Source organism: Centruroides sculpturatus, unplaced genomic scaffold (assembly GCF_000671375.1).
Source record: "Centruroides sculpturatus isolate CEXI.00-Female unplaced genomic scaffold, Cexi_2.0 scaffold125, whole genome shotgun sequence".
NCBI classification, from domain to species: domain Eukaryota; kingdom Metazoa; phylum Arthropoda; class Arachnida; order Scorpiones; family Buthidae; genus Centruroides; species Centruroides sculpturatus.
In genome coordinates, this window is record NW_019384337.1 from 945,712 (window position 1) to 966,288 (window position 20,577).

The window sequence follows — 20,577 nt, forward strand, 5'->3', positions numbered from 1 at the left end:
AGAGAAATTTAAATATTTCTTTTATAATATTAAATAAGTAATTTACACTTAATATATAAACTGTAAAGATAAACTAATGACTAAAAGATAAATTATAAATAACTAAAATATCCTCGATGGAATTTTAACATAGTTACACCATTCTGCATTTTGGTATTATTCGCTTGTGTTATATAATGAACAATAGTTTACATTATTAATGAATAAGATATCATCCTCCTCATCATCATACTGCTATATAATAAAAGGTAGAGAGATAAATCATTTATTATCGACGATACAGGTATTTATATTGTTGATTATAAAAACATTCAATAAGTCACAAATCGTAATAATCTTTTTAAATTATTAAAAGGAAGCCTTTAAATTTTATATTAGGTATCAATCGCGTGTTTTACAGTCTTTTTTTTTTTTTTCTTCGCTTGAAATGGTAGTAGTTAAGAGTTTGTCCATCAAATCGAAACGTTTTACTTCGTCTATGACTAGACATTAATATTAAACAACCTGTTTCTCACTCCTCTATATTTGACGATCGACCTTTCTATCATAGACCAAAAGAGGCATTCATGGTCATGTTGGAAACAGAAGTATCCATTAGCAAAGAAGTGTCTGTGGTAAGTTATCGTTTAGATTCGCCTTCCACTGAACCGATAAGGTCTCCGGAAAGCGCAGTATCTTCCTTGATTTCCCAATAGTACAGTAACAGTACAGCAGGCGGCGAATGCGTGCCTGATAGACATGTGCGTGCCTGTTGACGATAATTGCGATACGGAGGATTGGTTTTGTTGCTTGCTTTATTGTTACGTTACATGATGGCGGGACGGTCTTTTCTAAATTGGTGTTGAATCTAATAATATCGAAAAAAAAGTTTATTATAAACAGTAATATTAAAATCTATAGCAAAAATATGTTATCTTTTCTATTGCATATTTATATATAACAATCTATGATAAGGTGTGATAAATTATATCGTAAAACTATGCTAAATTATGCAATATTAATCGTTTTGATCTTTTGATCCTCCCCTTTTTAATATTCTAATGGTAAACTCGTAATATTTGATTTTCTGGAAATAATTAATTTAAACTATATTTACTATATTTTTTTTTCTTAATGTGTGTAGAGAAGAGGGGGAAAAAACCCTAAGGAAAACATTGGAAAAAAATGAAAAGTACGACGAACGGAGAAGGGGAAAAAAAAAACGAATTACGAACTAAACGAAAAGTTGGAATTAATCACATTTGAAAAAATTTCTAGTATTATTATAGGCAGTAATAAATTGATTTTGACTCAAGGGTAGAAATGTCGAAAAACAAAAGAGTTCTTTTCGTTCGAAATTATATCAATTCTTCATCACCTCTCCAGTAATTACTCCATTATTTAGAATAAAACAGAATATAAAGATGATGATGTATACAGTTTTCTGTTTTGTACAATGAAAAGTTCTCTCGGAAAAAACTCCATCTGAGGACTTCTTTCATATCCGGACAATCAATCGCCTTGTACTTCTCTTCCCTCGCATCACCCCAGGCAACCGAAAGAGCGAAAAACCGCCGCATTCAATCTCTATCTTTGTGATTCACTTGATAATTTCTTCGATTCGTCCCCTTTTTGGCAGGAAGTGACGTCAGCACAAAATATCCAAACTTGCAACACTACACAAATTTGCCAGAAGGCGTATCAATCTCCAGGACCTGTTCGCATCTCTCTCTCTCTCTCTCTCTTTTTTTTTTATTCGCTCTTCATTCTCTTCTTCAAATATTCATAAAAAAATTAATAAGAAGCAACTATATATGATCTAACTTTTATATTTTTAGAAAAGTAGACCGGATTACTAGAAATTACACTTTTTAACGTTGATAATTCCAAAGGAATTGCTAGTACATAGTCTATAAAAATTACATGTAAAGTACGTATGTTTCTAAATAATATAACAGTTCTTCTATAGATTATTTTAAAAGAATATTCCTTTTCTTAATTACTCCAATTAATTATATTGAAATCTTCTAAAGACTATTCTTTTAAGAAAATTACTCGAAGTATAAATCGAAAAAACAATAAGACTTATGGGCATATATTAATAAAAATGAAGATAATTGTTTACATAAGAAGAAGGATAATTTCCTCTAATTTTTTTAAGCAAAGAGTTAATTTGAAAATTTTTAAAATGATTTTTTTAATTACATTTCAATGAAGGAAGAGACATGATTTGAAAAAAAAAAAAATCGAATTTTTATCTTAAAAGAAAATATGATGAATCAATAAGAATTACATCAGATTCCAATTCCAAATAGAAGACGGATATTAAAAAAAATATATATCTCCTATCTCACTTCATTCTTTAAAAACATAAAATTGATATAAACTTAAAAAATAGTTGCGTAGAGATTTTATAAAAATAAAAAAATATATAAATTAAATCTGCAGAAAATAACTAGAAAGAGAGGATATTTATAAGGTGTATGCCTCTATATATAACCGATTCATAATTAATATTTTGGATTTAATTATATAAAAAATTACATAGAAATTTAAAAAAAAAAAAAACAAATACACGAGTGTAAATGTATAAACAACATATCGATAATACCGATAAAAAATACTACAGCAGTGTAATTACAAATTAAATAAAATGCATTAGGCCCCCAAAGATTCGCCCACAACCTGTTGTTGTACTCCCTTTGTGCAGCCCGGAGTCTTTTTCAGGTGATTTCTAAAGGGAGTCTCTCATCGATCATAGCAAAGTGTTTAGACAGGTAGAGCGGTGTTCGGAAATTATAGGACGTAATAGTGGGAATGTAGAAGGGGATGTTTTTTAATTAATCACTTCCTCTGACGCCGATGTATCACGTGGCCACTGGTAAAGGGGACCAACGTGTCGAAAATTTTGAGGACTTCTTGTTACAATCGCTGTTTGGCTATAAACTATGTTCACTTACTGGAGTTAACAAAAGATTCGCTTTTTTTTATGACTTCTTGTTTTTACGTGACTTTTCCTCGTTCAGGATGTTAGAAATTATTATATATATCTTCTCTCTGTAAAAACTATCTATAAGACATATATATATTTTTCTTTATTATAACTTTTCCTTCACATAATTATCTTAGTAAAGAAAAATTTTTTTATTGTTAAGACGGATTTTTCTTCTGAAATAATCTTCTTTTAACTTTAACTTTTACAGAACCAAACAATTAATTAAAATAATAGTTTTTTTTGTTATATTAATAATATAATATTAATAAAATTATCCATATTAATAATAAAGTATACATGAAAATAAGTACGTCGATTTCCAAAAATAACTTGTAATTGATCCGAGATAGGGTCATATATAATTTCCAAAGCGTAAACATTAAAATTGATCCATTTGTTGAGCAATAATAATGCTAAATACACATAATCCATAAATTTTCTTTATGTAATTAGGTTACCGTTAACTAAAATAAATAAAAAAAATATATAAAGCGGCATAAATCAAAAAGAAAAATAGTTACAAATAAAGTTAAAATTTATTATATCTCTTTACAGTATGTTCTTATGATATATCGATATCCATTTTTACATAGATATAGCATAGATTTATTTTAAAAATATTAAAAAAAAATTTTTTTTTCTCAGATACTAGACGTTTACTAAAATGAATTATAGAATATTATATTAGGTTAGGGCTCGGTAATCGTAAATTTAAAACGTAGGTATGTGTAGGGTTAAAATAACAGCTAAAGGCTATCAGGAAAGATACGAGTCTAACAATGAACAATCCCTGCTGGTCTCTAACTTCGTACGATGTAAAGTAGCCACCCCTGAACATAAATTCAAGTCCCAAAGGAAGGACTATCGATGAGCTTAGTCATTAGGTGGTAGTCACAGAGTCAACAAAGATGACCAAACTGTAAAAATCCATCATTCACTATCTTTGATGGCAGATAAAGCATTTTTATATTTTACACATTATTTTTTTTTCTTTTCAAATTTAACTATTCAGTTTCTCAAAAGAACCACATGCTCTGATTTTCCTTTTTAAACTTCTTTATTCGATATATCAATCAGTTTCAGAACTTTAAATATTAATTATTCTGAAAATAATAAGACTTTTTTTTAATGTTGTAGATAGTGTAACTAAAACTTAAGTTTATTACGTGAAAATTTAATCAGTTTATAAAAATATTAGCGAGGTTGCGGCCGAAGTTTTCATCTCTAAAACGTGAACGTCGAACGTCGAGCGCCGCGCTCGACGTTCGACGTTCACGTTTTAGAGATGAAAACTTCGGCAGCCATCTTGCTATTATTTAATTTTTAAATCAGAATTTCATTAAAGATACAGTACAGAAGTCAAATCAACAACTGTCAATATGTTAGAACGTATACTAAACTAACACATCAGAAGATAATGAGTAGAGAGAGGATGGTGGAAAATTTTGCTTCTTATAATAATTAAAAAGCTTTTTTATATTAAATGTAATGAGAGCCAAATGAAAATATGAGCTTATTTATCTTGTATACATAATATTTAGAAAGGAAGTAGAGGAAAAAAAAAACAAAAAACGCTCTTTAGTAAAGCATTCGACTCCAATCGATATTATATCCCGTGACTCGTAAGCAAATCACGAAACGAAAAAATCGTGACGTACGTGCTATCACGGAAAATCCGCTTTACAGAGACAGTGCGATTCTCTCATATTTAAAATCTAAAATGATTGAGTTGCTCTTGATATTATATTCCTGACTTTAAATCTATTGATAGTTATATATATATGAATCATAAAATATTATCGATTTCGTGTCTAATCCCTGTTATAATTTTTTCCTCGTATACCGACGAGAAATACCATACCCCACATTAAATTTAATACGAAATCATTCAGAAACGAGATCAAAATTAGTTGTCTAAACAATAGAAACGATCACTTCTTCTTCCTAAATAAATAAATAAATAAAAAAGTGTTTTCATTAAAATCTATTTATCTATTTAATCGATAAGACTATTCATATATTTTTTTTTTTTTCCTACTTTTAAATTACTTCGATCCCTATGGTAAACACAGAAACTATTTTAAAGACCGAAAATAATATTGATCTACAGCGTTATACGAGTCAATTTCAATTTAGAAGGGTTATTGATCTATTAGACCAGATAAATATCCTTATTTTTTTAATTTTTTTATCTGTAAAAATCATCTTATCTAAGGTAAAAGTTGTCATAGAAAGTATATAAAATTTATCTTTTTTCGAAAATAAAAACAAATAATCGATATAAAAGTTTGAGATTTTTGTTGGAAAAAAAAACCTTTCCCGAAATGAGTCATAAACACACGGACTGGTAGTCACGAAGATATCATTATCAAGATTGTATCGAATTGGTTTTATAGAAGTTTTTCCGTTTAGACTTTTCCAAATGATTATCTTTGCGCCTAGCAACAAGCGGAAAATATAAATTCTGACGCTCTTTGCTTTTCGTAAAGCTATTTACCTGAAGTTGTAGCAGCAGCAGCTACAGAAATGCCGATCGTCGCCTTACTAGTACCAATTCTCTCCGTTAGAAGGAGCAGTTGAGACGTCATCCAATCAGCTCGCATTGTTGCCAAGTGAAACTGTTGGTCACAACAACGCTGAGCGGTCATACAGTTTCCGACCGGCAAGGAGTTTAGTTGTCTCCGACCGCAAAAGCTCTTCTTTGGCTTCATTTTACAAACTTATCATGTGGCTTGCTTTGTGAGTTATCCGAAGACGTTCAGGTTTGTTATTATTATTATTATAATACTTTAATTAATTTTAAATACATAAAACAACAAACTTTATAATCGATAATGACTCATGTTGTTGTTTTTTTTTTGTTGTTGTTGTTGTTAAAATAAATACTACTCGATTTATGATGATAAAATTTTAATCGTAATGTTCGAAATATCCTTCACGAATACTTTTAATTTATTACTCTAACAAATTTTCTTGAAAATTAACGTCAAAGTGTGTAAATTAAATTCAACTGACAAACAAAATGCTTGGAATTTTAATTATTTTAAACACGTGTTTACATACGCATTCAATGTAAATTAAATCAGTTCTCTCTGAAATCTTCTCTCTTAATTTATAGCAATCGATTTAGGAATGTGTGGGGAACAACATTGTCGGGAAAGTCCTATAAACTTACGGCCGATTTCACGCCCGTGAAGTTAAGTTTTCGTTTTTTTTTCCTTTATATTTTTATTATTTATTTTAATCACCAACCTGAGGCAACTTGCGGGCAAACAGATGTGCCAATGCCCGAAGGTTACAAAGGGAATTTCACAGTTGACAGTTGCGTACAACAGTCTCTTTCGGTGACATCTTAATGGTTGCAATCCTCCTATTGTGCCAATGAATCTCTCCCCCCCCTTTTTTTTCATTTTCCCTTCCGTCCGTTCCTTTACAATGCAATCTAGCTTTTACTGCGTATTGGATTTGCATACATTATCGCATTTTACTCACAAAGCTACATTTTCTTGAGTGTTTCTAGTGTTTGAATAAGTTTTTTTTTAAAATTTTCTCGAACAGATTTGAAACGAATTAACGGGAAATCGATTTCTATGCAAAAATCCTTTCTACTTTTATATATCGATTAATCTAAAGTTTCGAGATTTGAAAAAGATTCTAGTGAATATTAAATCGATTTTAGATTTTTTTTTCTTTCTTTCCACCCCTTACGACAGCAGAAATTTTGACAGATTAATAATCAATTAAAATTCACAAATTGTCCGAACGTAAAGAAAGAAAAAAAAAAGAAGACAGTAATAAAATAATTGAATAAAACGTCATGTGTTTTAAACTATTAGATTTTTCTACAAACAAAATATAAAAAAAATATATATAGCTTTTTTAACCGGATCTGTCAATCGTGTGTCTCTGCGAGAGCAAAGACTCTTACCGCTTGGCACTTGTTGGCACCATGCAAAAATCAATGCTTCGATTTGAGAGTCGCACAGTTTTTATCTGGGATATATTTTTTTGTATTATTTTTTTTCTAGTTTGATATACATTTCTTGTTTCTTTTTTTTTTACTAAATTCCATTGAAAAGATGCAGGGTTGTTTGTTATAAATCGAAGAAGCATCTCCTTCCGAATATCGTTACTAAATTTGAAGAAAGTATGAATTCCTTGATCTATCATTAATTTTTATTAAGCTTGATAACCCCTGCCAATAAGCCTATTATGATAATCCCATCGCATGCATTTTTTTCCTTCTCTTTCTCTCTCTTTAAGATGCTAAAGAACGGAAAGATCTTAATGATTTGTCAACTTAAATTTCTAAAAATAACCAAAAAAAAAAAAAAATCTTAACGAATAGTTCAATTAACATTAAAGATAAAAATTAACATCACATAGCTACTGCAATGTAATTAATATCTTAATTTAAAAAAATAAATCTTTTGGTCCTTTGTAAGTAATTTCAATTTACGTGTATTTAAATGTAGTAGATCTTCTAGTTTACTTGTCAAAATATCAATAAGTTAGAATCAGGTTTTCTCTATCATTAANAGTAAATTGAAGAGTGTACAATTAAGTCATTAAGTGATTCCGAGTTTATCTGGACGACCCAGTTTTACAACATGTACTTAAGAGAGAGAGAGAGAGGATTTATAATCTTAATAGTAAGATTTAAAATTGTATAGAAGGTTGTAAATTTACACATAGGAACGTTACGTCTGTTCTTGACGTTGCTTCTTATTTTCGTACAAATTTATGATGTTAATAAGTATCTTCTACGTGTCGGATGTAAGTGAAGATCACTTTTCTTGGAACTAAACTCGGCTTGAATAAAAAGTGAATAAAGATTAATGTGTAATTTTTGCGAATCCAAGCACGTGATTTTATGTCAAATTCAAGAGGGTCATTAAAACGAGTTGGGAAATTGGCAAAATTAATAAAAATTACGTCAAAAAAAAAGAGGAGTAGAGGTGCACGAATCTACTTCGTTTTCCCTGGAATATCTTTTTAGTTTTTTTTTTTAATGTGTGTAAGCAGGGGAGAAGGAGCGAGAGAGGAGGACAAGGGTTACACAATCCACTCTCAATTAGATAGGGTCTTGCTTCTGACAGGGAGCGTGCTGGGGTTAGTCACGCTTTGGTAACGAGATTAACTTCGCATAGAGACAGCACCAACTTTTCTGTTAATAACTAAATCAGAAGAATCAACTAAAGAAGCTACCAGCTTCTTCCAATTGGGAATCTTCAGCTGTTCTTAAACACCGTTGATAAATCATTAAATGTGAGAAAATATTTACATTCATTTACTTAAGAAACAAGTTTACATATGTCTGCACTTTAAATTAAATTTAAATCAAGTTAAATCTATGGTTTACTTTAAAAAAAAAAATAGAAGCTTTCGCTGGAAGTTTAGCATTTTTTTTATAAGTACTGTACGTGATATATATGCAGGGGGAGGGGATATTTATTTGTAAGAGTTTAGTAAGTTAAATTGTTTATATATATTTTTTAATTTGTATCTCCACGATATTAATAGCCATAGATCATTTTATGTAGACATCTCGATTTAAACAGGGAGCATTCATAAAATTATTTTAAAAAATGCTCGTCATTGTCGATTAAAGAAATATCCCTGGTTTATTTTTTTTTAAAGAAAATATTATAATAAATTTATTTAAGTTAAACCTCTACTATGTAGATGTTATCTTAAATAAATTTTCTTATACAAATATCGAATGTTTAGCATCTGTATTTAATTTAAAAAAAACAAAAGAAATTCGGTAAGTAATACAAAACTGGTCAGACGAGAGACGACTTTTAAAAATCGAGGCCAAGTATTTATCTATAACTTTTCCTTTCTTCTTAATCTCTCTCTCAATACTTCTTTGTATCGGTTGCCTTGGGCATATTGCAGTGAAGAAAGCCTCGGGTATAGTCTGTCATACCTGCTAACTGCATTAATTATACCATAACTTTGGTAATCCCAAACTGGTTTTTCTAACCCCAAAATTCTTTGGCATAAATCCTGAACTCTTCCGTCTTGATGCCGCTTTAGATTTATCGAATATTCGATTATAATTGCGTGATCCGTTTTCTCCAGATAATTGTTATAATCGCTCCCAAAGCGTAATTCACCTCGCGTGCTTTCACGTATTAAATTTAAGCTTCTATTTCGATCACTCCGGAAATGACGAAACGGAAATAATTGTTGAAGATATTTCACATCCGAAGACGCTCCTATGTTATTGACCCTACGTTTTTCACCCCCGAATTACATCATATCCTGTTATGAAATGACTTACCTCTATTCTTATAAAGCTAGATTTCTAGTTCCAGAATTTAAGTGGCCTTAAAAAAAGGGGGGAAGGGAAGAAAAACCATAAATCTTTTTTGTATAAAACTAGTTAAATATCGTTATAAATATTCATTATTTATATTTTTTAATATGTAAATCGTCAAGTTTTGCAGCGCGTATAATTTCTTTTCTCGAATCAAATAGAGAATTTTTATTGTCGTGGCTTCAACTCGTCTCAGACAAAAAGTCTTTTTAGTTAATTAAAAACTTCTAAACGGTTATTTCGATGTGTTTTCTAGACATAAATGTCCAATAAACAAAATTTACTACTAAACATTAAGCAATTTTACAGAATAAATCCAGATTTATAATCATGTGAGTGTGTAGTTTTTTTAATAACCCCTCGTAGAAATTACTATTTAGCTATCGATGAATGCTTAACACTGTACAAAATTGATTTAAAAAAAAAATATATATATATCTATTTGACAAGAATCTACACAGTAGATTAATCAGAATATATAGTTTGAGTTGGAGGGAAGCTTCAAATACTTGACAGAATGACGAATGGTGATGAAGCTTTTTGATCATGTTTGAGTATTAACCAATTCTAAAAGAGTTAATATTTTGTCTAATAATAAATTCACCGTGCACATATACATAATAAATAAGTAAAGAACTCAATTTTGTATCAAAGTGGTAATTTTAGCGGTTACGTTCGAAACCGCATTCCTAATCCACTTAAACGATTTATTAGCTGTATCAGACATCTTGATTTATGGTTCTTCAACTCCCCAGCTAGTAAATTGAAGAGTGTACAATTAAGTCATTAAGTGATTCCGAGTTTATCTGGACGACCCAGTTTTACAACATGTACTTAAGAGAGAGAGAGAGATGATGGAAGTGAAATATGAAAAAGCATTCACTATGAAGGGATGTGTCCCACTTTTAAAAAACTTCCTCACGCTTTTTGACAAGATTAAACTGAATTATTTTTCTTAACAGGTGATCGTTAGTGTCTTGTCCTAATAATCTTTCTTTCTCTTTGTCTCTTGAAATAGGAAAAGATGGGGAAGTGTCTAAAACCGGTTGGCCCCTTAAGGGCCACTGAAGTCATTTTTAAAGTTATCAATCATCGAGCCTTGCTTTCCTGTCAACTTTTAACGATGACAGCGTAGACAGATTTCATTGTTCTCAAATATTTCTATGAATTTTGATGTGTATAATGAACCATTAACGAAATTCGTTACAAAATATTTAACATTTCTATGTATGCAATTCGTGTTTAAATTTATTTTCACGTTATTTTAGCGTAAGAATAGGACTTAAGTAAATGGGAAATACATCACTTGCTTATACTGTACTCTCCAGTTTCATCTCTTTCAATGTAATGCTAGGAAACGTGACTTATAAACCTTTCGCATCCCTTCTGACGATATTAATCTTTCGACCAATCATGTGACTGTCAGTTAATAATACCAGTGTCTGAAGTTAGAGAAAAGTTGCTATTTCATGGAAATGGTATATATGTCATCCTTATTGTTGAAAGTCTCTTTCCTGTCATAGAACAATAGAGATAAAGCTCGGCTATTACAATGAAATTTCCTGAACTTGGATTGATTTGGTCACTTTATTAATAGAAGTTGTCATAGTATCGTATTCTTATAAAAATAATTCTTTCAGTTAGGAAATCGAATAAGAAAATAAGGTCGAAAATACTAAAATATAAACGTTAACATTAGAAATTACAATAATTATATATAAAGTCAGTAAAGCATTAAGATAATGTCGTTAATACAAGCTTTTAAGATAAAATATTAAAATTATATAAATAGCGGTAATAAAATAATTACAAAATGAAGGAATTTATATTATTTCTAACATTATTTTTGAACAATTTTAATAATAAATAAGTTAAAACCTCATCGGGAATGAACGTGTATAAAGCTTCTTTGGTAAGAAAATTGAAGAAAAGAATAGAAAACAGACTCGTAAAAAGAGAAACGTTCAATCCGAAAGAGAATATTCAACCCATTGAAAAAAAAAGGGGGGAAATCTTTAATCATTTATAGTCCCTTTGATGATGAACACTACTTTGATTGTAATGAGAGAGATTCAGAATCTAGAAAAGGAATATCGTAGATGATCTTATCGAAATATCTTCTTCCACTTTAAGGATTTTAAAAAAGTTTTAAATCGCACATAAATATCAGCGAATTATAAGACTTTAACATCGAGATGAAAGTACTTACGATATCGAATAACTGTCATATATATATATAATATAATGGTTTATTTGATGATTTATTATTAAAATTTCTTTCGACTTCTTTTCTTATATTGATCTTCAATTACTCTTTTCTAATGTCTATCTCTTTTCTTTAGAATATTTTATATTCTTTTATTATAAAATTATTAATCTTCACTATATTCTACCTAAAAAAATTTTTTATTATATTGACAAGTTTACATATACATATATTTTTCCTATGTTGTTATTTTAATAATGTCAAAACAAATACAGAATAAAAACTAATATATATTTAAAAAAGAAATTAATGAATTATATAATAAATAAATAAATTGTTTATCCTAACAAACATATGTTTTAATAATTATAAAATGTTTCTTCTTCTTATCTGTAGCATGTGAAAGATTTTAAACGAAACATATGGCCGAAGAAAACAATATTCGCTTAATTGAATATCGTTTTCTTAGAAGAAAATGTTTTACAACGAAAAACCGATTAAAAATTAAGATAAAAAAATTAATTATCTACATTATTATAATATATATATATATAGGCCTATAGCTTATATTTTCATTTTAAACAATAGAAAACGTTCTATTTATCTAATTATACTACAGTATTTAATTATCATTATTTTTTTATAATATTTAACTAATTTTAATTATTAAAAATATATTTATTTAATATACATTTTGTATTAATTATGAATTTGAAGATGTTTAGTAGTGAAAATCAAACATTATACTTGTGTTTAATTATGTCAGCAGGCTGTAATATTAAAGGGATTTAAAATAAACAATTCGTATCGATTTTAACATGCGACTGTGTACGTATCGATATTAATATTTAGAGATTATAATTTTTATGCTAATTAGAAATTACTAATTTTAGTTTTAAATTTACATTAGGTTGTTTGTATTCTACTAAGTTATAAGAGAGGAAAAAATCACTTTGTTTATTTTGATAAAAAGTATTTTTTTTCTGGTTACTTTACTTAGAAATTTGTTCAGATTTTTGATGTAGTTGAACAAAAGAATGTTAATATAATTCGAGATACAAACTTTCGATTAAAGGCGAACAATTTTTTAAATTCCTACAGCAAATGTTTCAAAGTTCTTCCATTTAACTGCACTTATCTGCCTCCTGTCTATCCTCTCAATATGAGAAAACGGAGAAAAATCGATTATCCGAACTAATTTGAGGGACGGGGGGTGTTGGGGAAAGTGATTTGTTCGAATAATTGTTGTTATATTATATTCTTATAAGGTTGATATATCGGAAAATTGACAAAATATACAATAATATGCAAAATTCGTGATGCTTATTGTCATCTTAGTTCATTAAATCACTTCTGCAGTCCACTTAACATTACGAGCCATTATCCCCTTCTTTCAAATAGGATATCTCTTTCAACATATTTCTAATTCCTCTTATTAACTTTTCAGTATTAAAACGAAATTAATAATTGAATAATGTATTCTTTGCATATTCTACAACTTTTAATCGATGAAAAATTAAGATACCATGTTGTAATTTATAAAGCTTTATGTGAGAAGAATTAATTACCATATTATAATAGATTATATTTTCCAAAGTTGTTATTATTCGTGCCATCAATGCATCTTTTAGTTGAAAAACCTGTAATCTATAATGGATTAAATTAATAAAAATTTCTAATTTCTAATGAATGATAGTCAATCAATGATGGATTAGATCATGCAATAAATACAGCCTGCAATTTTCTCTGTGATTCTATACATAGCTTATGTGTGTGCCCTTATTTTCGATTAGGGTGGTCCCCTATGGTCCTTAAGGGAAATTTTGACCTCGTGCTGTTAAGAGAGGACACTGTTACAATAAGTACTCCTTTTAAAATACTAGCGTGTCTATCCCACTCTCGAGGTCGGAAGGGGGTGCACATTAACTACATCATCTGTCAACTGACTAACCAATGTCAGATGGCTGATTGGACATCTCATTTACTATAATCTCGGCTTGTCAAGAAAGTCGTTATTTACTCCATTCTTATTCGTCAGATGGATCATCATTTCTCGGTGACACCTCTTGTTCTTCAACGGTACTGTTTAAGAATAACGAAGCAGATGTAGTATTTATCCATACAATCTTTATTTAAAAGCCTCGGGCTTCAGTGGTCGTGGCCACTAAAGTCATTTTTCAAATACCCATTTGACATTCACCTAAATAATTATGGGAAACCAAAGAAAATCTAAATAGTAAGTAGCAAAGTAGCACAACGGTAACAGAAACCACCCTTTAGCCTGCAGCCGTCGTCTTGCCTCTCTCAATCTATGAGCATCTCACTCACTCACTTACCATTATTAAAATCTTATTATCTTTATAAGATTTAGAATTTTAAACCAAGGAAAGAATTATAAATGAAATCGAAATTATTAAATAGATTTATTACTAGTTGAAGGTCTATTCCTTGTTAAATGAACACTAGATATTCTCACTCCTTTACACCCATATGTCATAATACAAATTGGGTTTAAACATTATCATATTTGCCGACGAAATGATTAAATAATATGTAAGAATATTAACCAGAAACTTAGATAATCCTATTACTAAAAAAGTAATTGTAAAAAGAAATAATGGAACTTAATCAAAACATATCTGTTTTAACGACGGTTAAGAGAATTTAATTAAATAATTCTAAAACTTTGAAAAACTTAGCAAAACATAGTTAGTCTGAAATTGTGAATTCGTGTTTTCTTTAATATATGTCTAGTGCTTAATTACACATATCCTAAGGGAATTGTCAGTAACTTAATTAATTGTACTTTTTCTTCAGTTCCTGCTCATCTGATGTATTTTTTATTGATTATCTTAAGTAAAATCTTTCGTCTACATCATGGTAAAGGGAATTCTTTAAAGTAAATAATATAAAAAAAAAAAAGAGAGAGAGACAGGGTAAGAAAACTCAGAAAAGCCTATCAAAATAATTGTCTTCTTTTACGTTTTAAAATAAATTAAGTTTTTTTTTTTTAATCGTAATTATTTTGTAATAAATTCGTGATAAAATTTTAAATAAGATATCGGTTAAAACTTTATATATTTGGACGATTTAAATAATTTTTAGATTAAAAAAAAAGAATTTCGATTGTCATCAACGTATTGCCACAATTAAAGAAGAAGCATGAAGAATTTTAAAGTATCGCCGTAAAGAAATTTAAAAATGTTAAGTACCGAAACTTCCCTTTCCTGAGAATACTAATTAGACTATTATTGAAAGAGACCGCATGTGACATCATAAAGAGAAAACTTTATTGACTCCAGTGAGTCGTTAACAGTTGAACTCGAATCCAACTGTAGTCGATGCCCTAAGCACATTCATTAAGACTCTCGTATGTCATTTGGTTAATTCCAGTAGAAATAGAACCAACTGGAAACTGCTTTGGGGGTTTGAAATGAACGAATAAAATCACCCAATGTTAGACTTTGAGTACTACATTCTCTTACGTATCAATCACATTTTTATTTAGTATTTATGATTGTTTATTTCATTCTTTCTAACGAAAGATATAATTGGAGTGTCGTTCAGACCTTTGTTATGTTTCTCTTAATGATATCTTTCGAACAATAACGGTTACATTTTTAAACTTGTCTTCTTTAAAATCTCTCTCAGAGCTTATAAACATCGTAAAATATCACCGTTTAGGAGGGGTCATAGAAGATTTGAATCTACAGTCAGACATTTTTTTTTTTTTTTTAATAATTCATTATTTCCTACTGTTTCTTTCTATCACGCGATTATCTATCATCACGAGTTACGTGATGGCGGGGGTAAAAATAAGATTATAGATTACCTCTTGACTACCCGAGGAGTGCCATCGAGTGATTACTAATAACGTCTCTTTAAAAAATTAATATATAATAAACTTGAATAACAACTACACTCGACCCCCTATAACACTGTTGATTTTTCCGTTTTATATGAATTCCATGTTGTACGAGTCACTTAGATTTTACAAATACACAGCCTGGCATATGTATTTGTAAAATCTAAGTGACTCGTACAACATGGAATTCATATAAAACGGAAAAATCAAGTGTTATAGGGGGGTCGACTTGTACCTAAATATTTATCTTGCGATTCAAATAATACAGAAGATATAATAATAATAATATACGGTGAAAGTAGGAAAGAATAATTTTATTAACCAAATAATAAAGAGTATTTTTATTAAGCTAAATACTTTTTAATCTATTGCAATCGATTGGAATGAAATCCTATTAGTTGTGTTGATACCCTGCTGCTCTTGTTCATTAAACAGAAAGAGGAAGCAATACTTGAATGTAATTTGTTTTCCGGAAACACCAAACCAATCTTCAATTATAACAAAATAAAATTAAGGTTTTGTATGTATATAAACTTCTCGATATTAAATATTCATTCTGGGAATTTAAAATTTTTAGTTGAATAAACGTAAAAATGTGTACAGTACACACGTCATGTAAATTTTCTTTTGCGTGATATATGGTCACGGATTTATATACCGTAGCACGAAGGAAGACAATATATATATACTATCTATTGACATTATTATTTTTGGAACATTTTGTGTCATCGTTCGTTGGTCCTCTATTGTTTCGCTCATCGACAATTGACTGTGTAAGTTTGACAAGAGAAAATTATTGTTCCCACAATATAAAACTTATATATATAGAGCTGTCAATCTAGGTTCGAATTTGTCTAATTGTAATCGATGTCCATCTTCGTGAAAAGTATTATTAGAGTACTTCTCAGGCTCGTACATCCGATTTTGATGGTAGCATTTCCTGTTATACAATAGCTTGAACTCTTGAATGAAGTTCAATACGTAATAAACCTAAACTTAGCTGCTACATCATCCATTTTGGTGTAATCTTTCTCATGTAAATCATTCGCCTATTCAACCATATCCATCTAAGATCTTTAGAAATGATCTTTCCATCTTTATCTAGACTATAATTTGACAAAAATTTAAATAAACTGCAGCTTGGAATATAGATTTAAAACTTGAACAGGTGTTGAAGTGTAATCTATATGTATAGCATCATTAATACAATCTCTGTTACTTCCATTTTTTTTTTAACTTGTCTCTTTAATTTGGTTTTAATCATGCAACAGTGCCTTGAATTTTAATTGTCGAATGTTGTAAATATAATTGTCTTTGCCATAAATCTTACAAACAAATGTTAACAGTCAGCAAATCTTAATGGCTCCACAATCTTAAGTACAAGTCGAACCTCCCCTATAACACTGTTGATTATTTCGTTTTATATGAATTCCGTGTTGTACGAGTCACTTAGATTTTACAAATACGCGAGCCATTCACAGCCCGGCACACGTATTTGTAAAATCTAAGTGACTCGTACAACACGGAATTCATATAAAACGGAATTATCAACAGTGTTATGGGGGGGGTCGACTTGTATTTCTCATCTAAATTTTGAATAGAAGAAAGGTAAAACATAAATAAAAATGTCTTTACTGGTAAGATAAAACTATTCAAGAAAGTTGTGAAAGCGTTAATAGTAATGTAAGAAGGATAAAGGAAAAAAAGAATAATAATAGATGACGAAAGAAAATTATGTCTTTTAATTACTTTAAATTCTTTTTAGGTTACATCCAAGAGTTATCCAAGGAGAAGAAAAAAAAAACCAACATGGAATTGTGGTATTTCATGGCAATTTTAACTTTGATCTCTGCCAGGAGAGGAGGTAAGTTGAAGTATTTTATATTTAGAACGGAAGTTAAATTATAATGAATGAAAATTAATTAAAATTTACTTTATTATTTAAATAATTCTGCGTGTAAATTAAATAAATAATTGTTTTCTTATTCCTTTTTTCTCTCTCTCTCCTCTGATGTTTCAAAGATTTTTATAAGTGTTAACGCACTTTAATTTCTGTTTATTATAGATAATTCTGTACTTAATCAGTGATCGTTACTCTGTTTTTTTTTTCTTTTTTTACTTCAGATTTTATGATCAGAAATGTTAATTAAATTTGTGTTAGAGTAATATAAAAGTCATTTAAAGTAATGGAATAGTGAATTCATATTTAAAACACTGAAAAATAAATCGATTTTTCTTGTTTGTAAATATAACAGAAATATAAAATTACGTCTATCATAAAGTATTCTTGATAAATATTCACAATTTAATAAAATAGCTTCGTATTTAAGTATTGTTTAGTGACTTTAATAATGCGTTTTTTTGTATGTTTTTAATGCATTTTAGAATGGAAAACAAAACAAGAATTAATGTTTATATCATTGTTCTATCATTACATTAGATTTCTTAATAAAATGTAAGATAAACAATATTCCAAAAAAAGGAAAGAAATAATAAGTTTCAATTTTGATGTATCCATTTTTATTTTTATTTTTTCATTGCATCTTGGTATATTTCTTTTGCTAAGAAAGCAGAGACGTGCCAAAATATGACTCCAGATTTCATTACCTGCTGGGGTACTCCTATGAATTTACATATTGAAAAATCGTATTAAGCTTAGAAAGTAACATTATATACAGCTGACTTCGGTTTAATAATATTTTCTTTTGGAAAAAAATATATAAATTTTCTGTGGATGACAAGTGAAGAAATCTGCAAACTTGTTTACTTTTCAACTATTCTATAAAAGCTTCTTCTCTGCATCTTCCAGTTTTGAGCTCACCTCAAATTTTATTATAAAACAGACTCTTTTTCTTTTGATATTTTTCTCCTTTTATAATTTAAAAACAAATAAAATAAAGTATAATTCGATCTAAAATAAACCGGTAAAAAGATCGAAATAAACATGAATAGTTATTAAGAAGCTTCTTCTTTCCTGTATTGTTACGAACAAAAGGCTATTATCTATTAATAGAATTAATAATTATCTATATATACTTACCGAGTAATTTAAATTTGTTTATTATAATAGTAAAATTAAGATTATATTCTCAACTTTCGTCAATCATAGAAGAAAAGTACAGTCGATCTCCCCCTATAACACTGTTGATAATTCCGTTTTATATGAATTCCATTTTGTACGAGTCACTTAGATTTTATAAATACGTGTGCCGGATTGTGAACGGCTCAAGTATTTGTAAAATCTAAGTGACTCGTACAACACGGAATTCATATAAAACGGAATTATCAACAGTGTTATAGGGAGGGTCGACTGTATTGTTTTTCCTGTATGAATAAATAATCATAATATAAAAATTACTGAAGATATTTGCACCTCAGATATATTTACAAATGACTTTTGATAGTTTAGTTTCGTGTGAAGCGATTTATTTAAATTGTAAAGTGGATCAATTCTATTTGATATACACTCTCACTGTATTAAACACTTTAGTATTATGATATTCTCTTTATGACTACTTTACCCTGTGGCCTTTAGTTGAAGCTGGATTAGTCGTATTAAATCAGATTATTGTATATCAATATCAGCATTACAATTATATTAAATAAGAAAGGATTATCTGAGTGAAACAAACACGCGATTCTATTTGAATTTAAAATAAAACTTGAGATATATTTAATTAATTTCTTAGAGTAATAATAGAAAAATATATGTAGCAGTCATACAATTAAATGAGAGCGAACAGACTGAAGGTTAGTAATTTTTGACAGCGTAATATTTGAATATTGTAAAAGATTAAGTGCTTGAAGAAGGTCATAATAATAATAAGAAAATGTAGAAAATATAATTACTGTATGGGTCAAGGTAAAAATTTAGTTTCTTATTCCGGTACGATGCTTTAGAATTTTAACTGCAAGAGAGATACTTGGAATGAAAATACTATACATGCAAATGAGAATGCTTGGAAGAAAATGGACCGTAAAAATCTTAGAATAATTTTCAGTAAAAGGGGGGGGAGGAAACAAGAAACAAACGATTTGGAAGAAATTAAAGGTAAGAATTCCAGATGTGTTGGATAAAGAACTAGAATATTTGAAAGAAAATGGGACGAGAAAACCATTAGAAAGGAAAAACTTAAAATGTCTTCGAAGAAATTTAGCACGACTTAAATAACGAATAGACAAGATTTAAGACTACTTTAAAAGAAGTAAACGAAAAAGATACAGAAGATTAGAAAAGAGACACACACACACAAGGCCGTTAAAAGAAAATTGAAAAATAACTACATTAAAACCCAATTGAAATTCTTCGTAAAAATTAAATAAAGAATAACAGAAAAAGGATAATTAATTAGTAAAGTTTTACTCGTTAATAATAATAATAATAATATTCGGCATCAAGTAGTAACTTTTTTTTTTTTACTTGCGATTTCTTCCGAAGTTTACTCTCTGATAGACCTTTTATGCTCGGCTAACCAAGCGCTTTGTTCATCTGGATAAGTTGTTCTGCGTTCCGGTTTCAGTCAAGCAAGTCAAACGATTAGACATGTATTGTGCGATCATTCATCGGAAATAAAAAATGAAGTGGCGGTTCGTAAAAAAGAAAAAAAAAACGCTTAAGTTGATAAATATTTAACACCTTAGAAGAAGAATGCAAACAAAAAAAGACTTTCTAACGCGGATTTGGGAGAGTTTAGGGTCGCCGAGAAAGTCAAGGTTACTCAAATAATTAATCTCCCGTTCCGAAGTGACCCAATTACTCCATGACGTCACAATAAGAAACCATTTTGTTGCAAACAATGGAACAATGATCGAAGAGAGAACGTCCGTATAATAACTTGTCGGTACTCACTGGTACAAATGAGGTCTTTTACAAAGCAAATTTTTCGGGTTTTCAAACGAATTTAAACGCTTTTAACCTATCTTTGTTATAGGAAAACAAAATAAAAAAAGACTTATTGTTGCTTTCCATTTCGTTAACGTGCAAAATTAACCTCGTTAAAAGTCGAAATGATTGAGAGTCGATTCGAAATCATCCAATTTTCTTCTTAAACTACACAAAATAATTGTGCGAATTAATTTAGTTGATTACAAACATTATCTTTTAATGACTAGTGTAAAACGAGATTTGATTTCTTTACTCCTTTCAAAGCAACAAATGAAATTACACTTTACAAAGATCGCTTCTTACATAGAATACAATGGAGACA

The 20,577-nt window shown here is 29.1% G+C and overlaps 1 protein-coding gene and 1 long non-coding RNA gene across 5 annotated transcripts in view; one reads left to right on the forward strand and one right to left on the reverse strand.

The window, feature by feature from the left end:
- Nucleotides 1-400: 400 nt before the first annotated feature.
- Nucleotides 401-5,532, reverse strand: LOC111632578. The gene is made up of 2 exons (XR_002757882.1): nt 5,472-5,532; nt 401-847 (listed from the first exon to the last, which is right to left on the reverse strand). It is a non-coding gene; the product is annotated as an uncharacterized LOC111632578 (long non-coding RNA).
- A 70-nt stretch (nt 5,533-5,602) lies between these two features.
- Nucleotides 5,603-20,577, forward strand: part of LOC111632585 (latrophilin Cirl-like) — a 64,509-nt gene continuing 49,534 nt past the window's right edge. For all 4 annotated transcript variants that reach the window (XM_023377073.1, XM_023377063.1, XM_023377072.1 and 1 more), the window contains exons 1-2: nt 5,603-5,736; nt 17,136-17,234. In XM_023377073.1, coding sequence (XP_023232841.1) covers nt 17,180-17,234 — 55 coding nt within the window. In that variant the 5' untranslated portion in view covers nt 5,603-5,736; nt 17,136-17,179. The remainder of the gene's footprint in view (nt 5,737-17,135; nt 17,235-20,577) is intronic.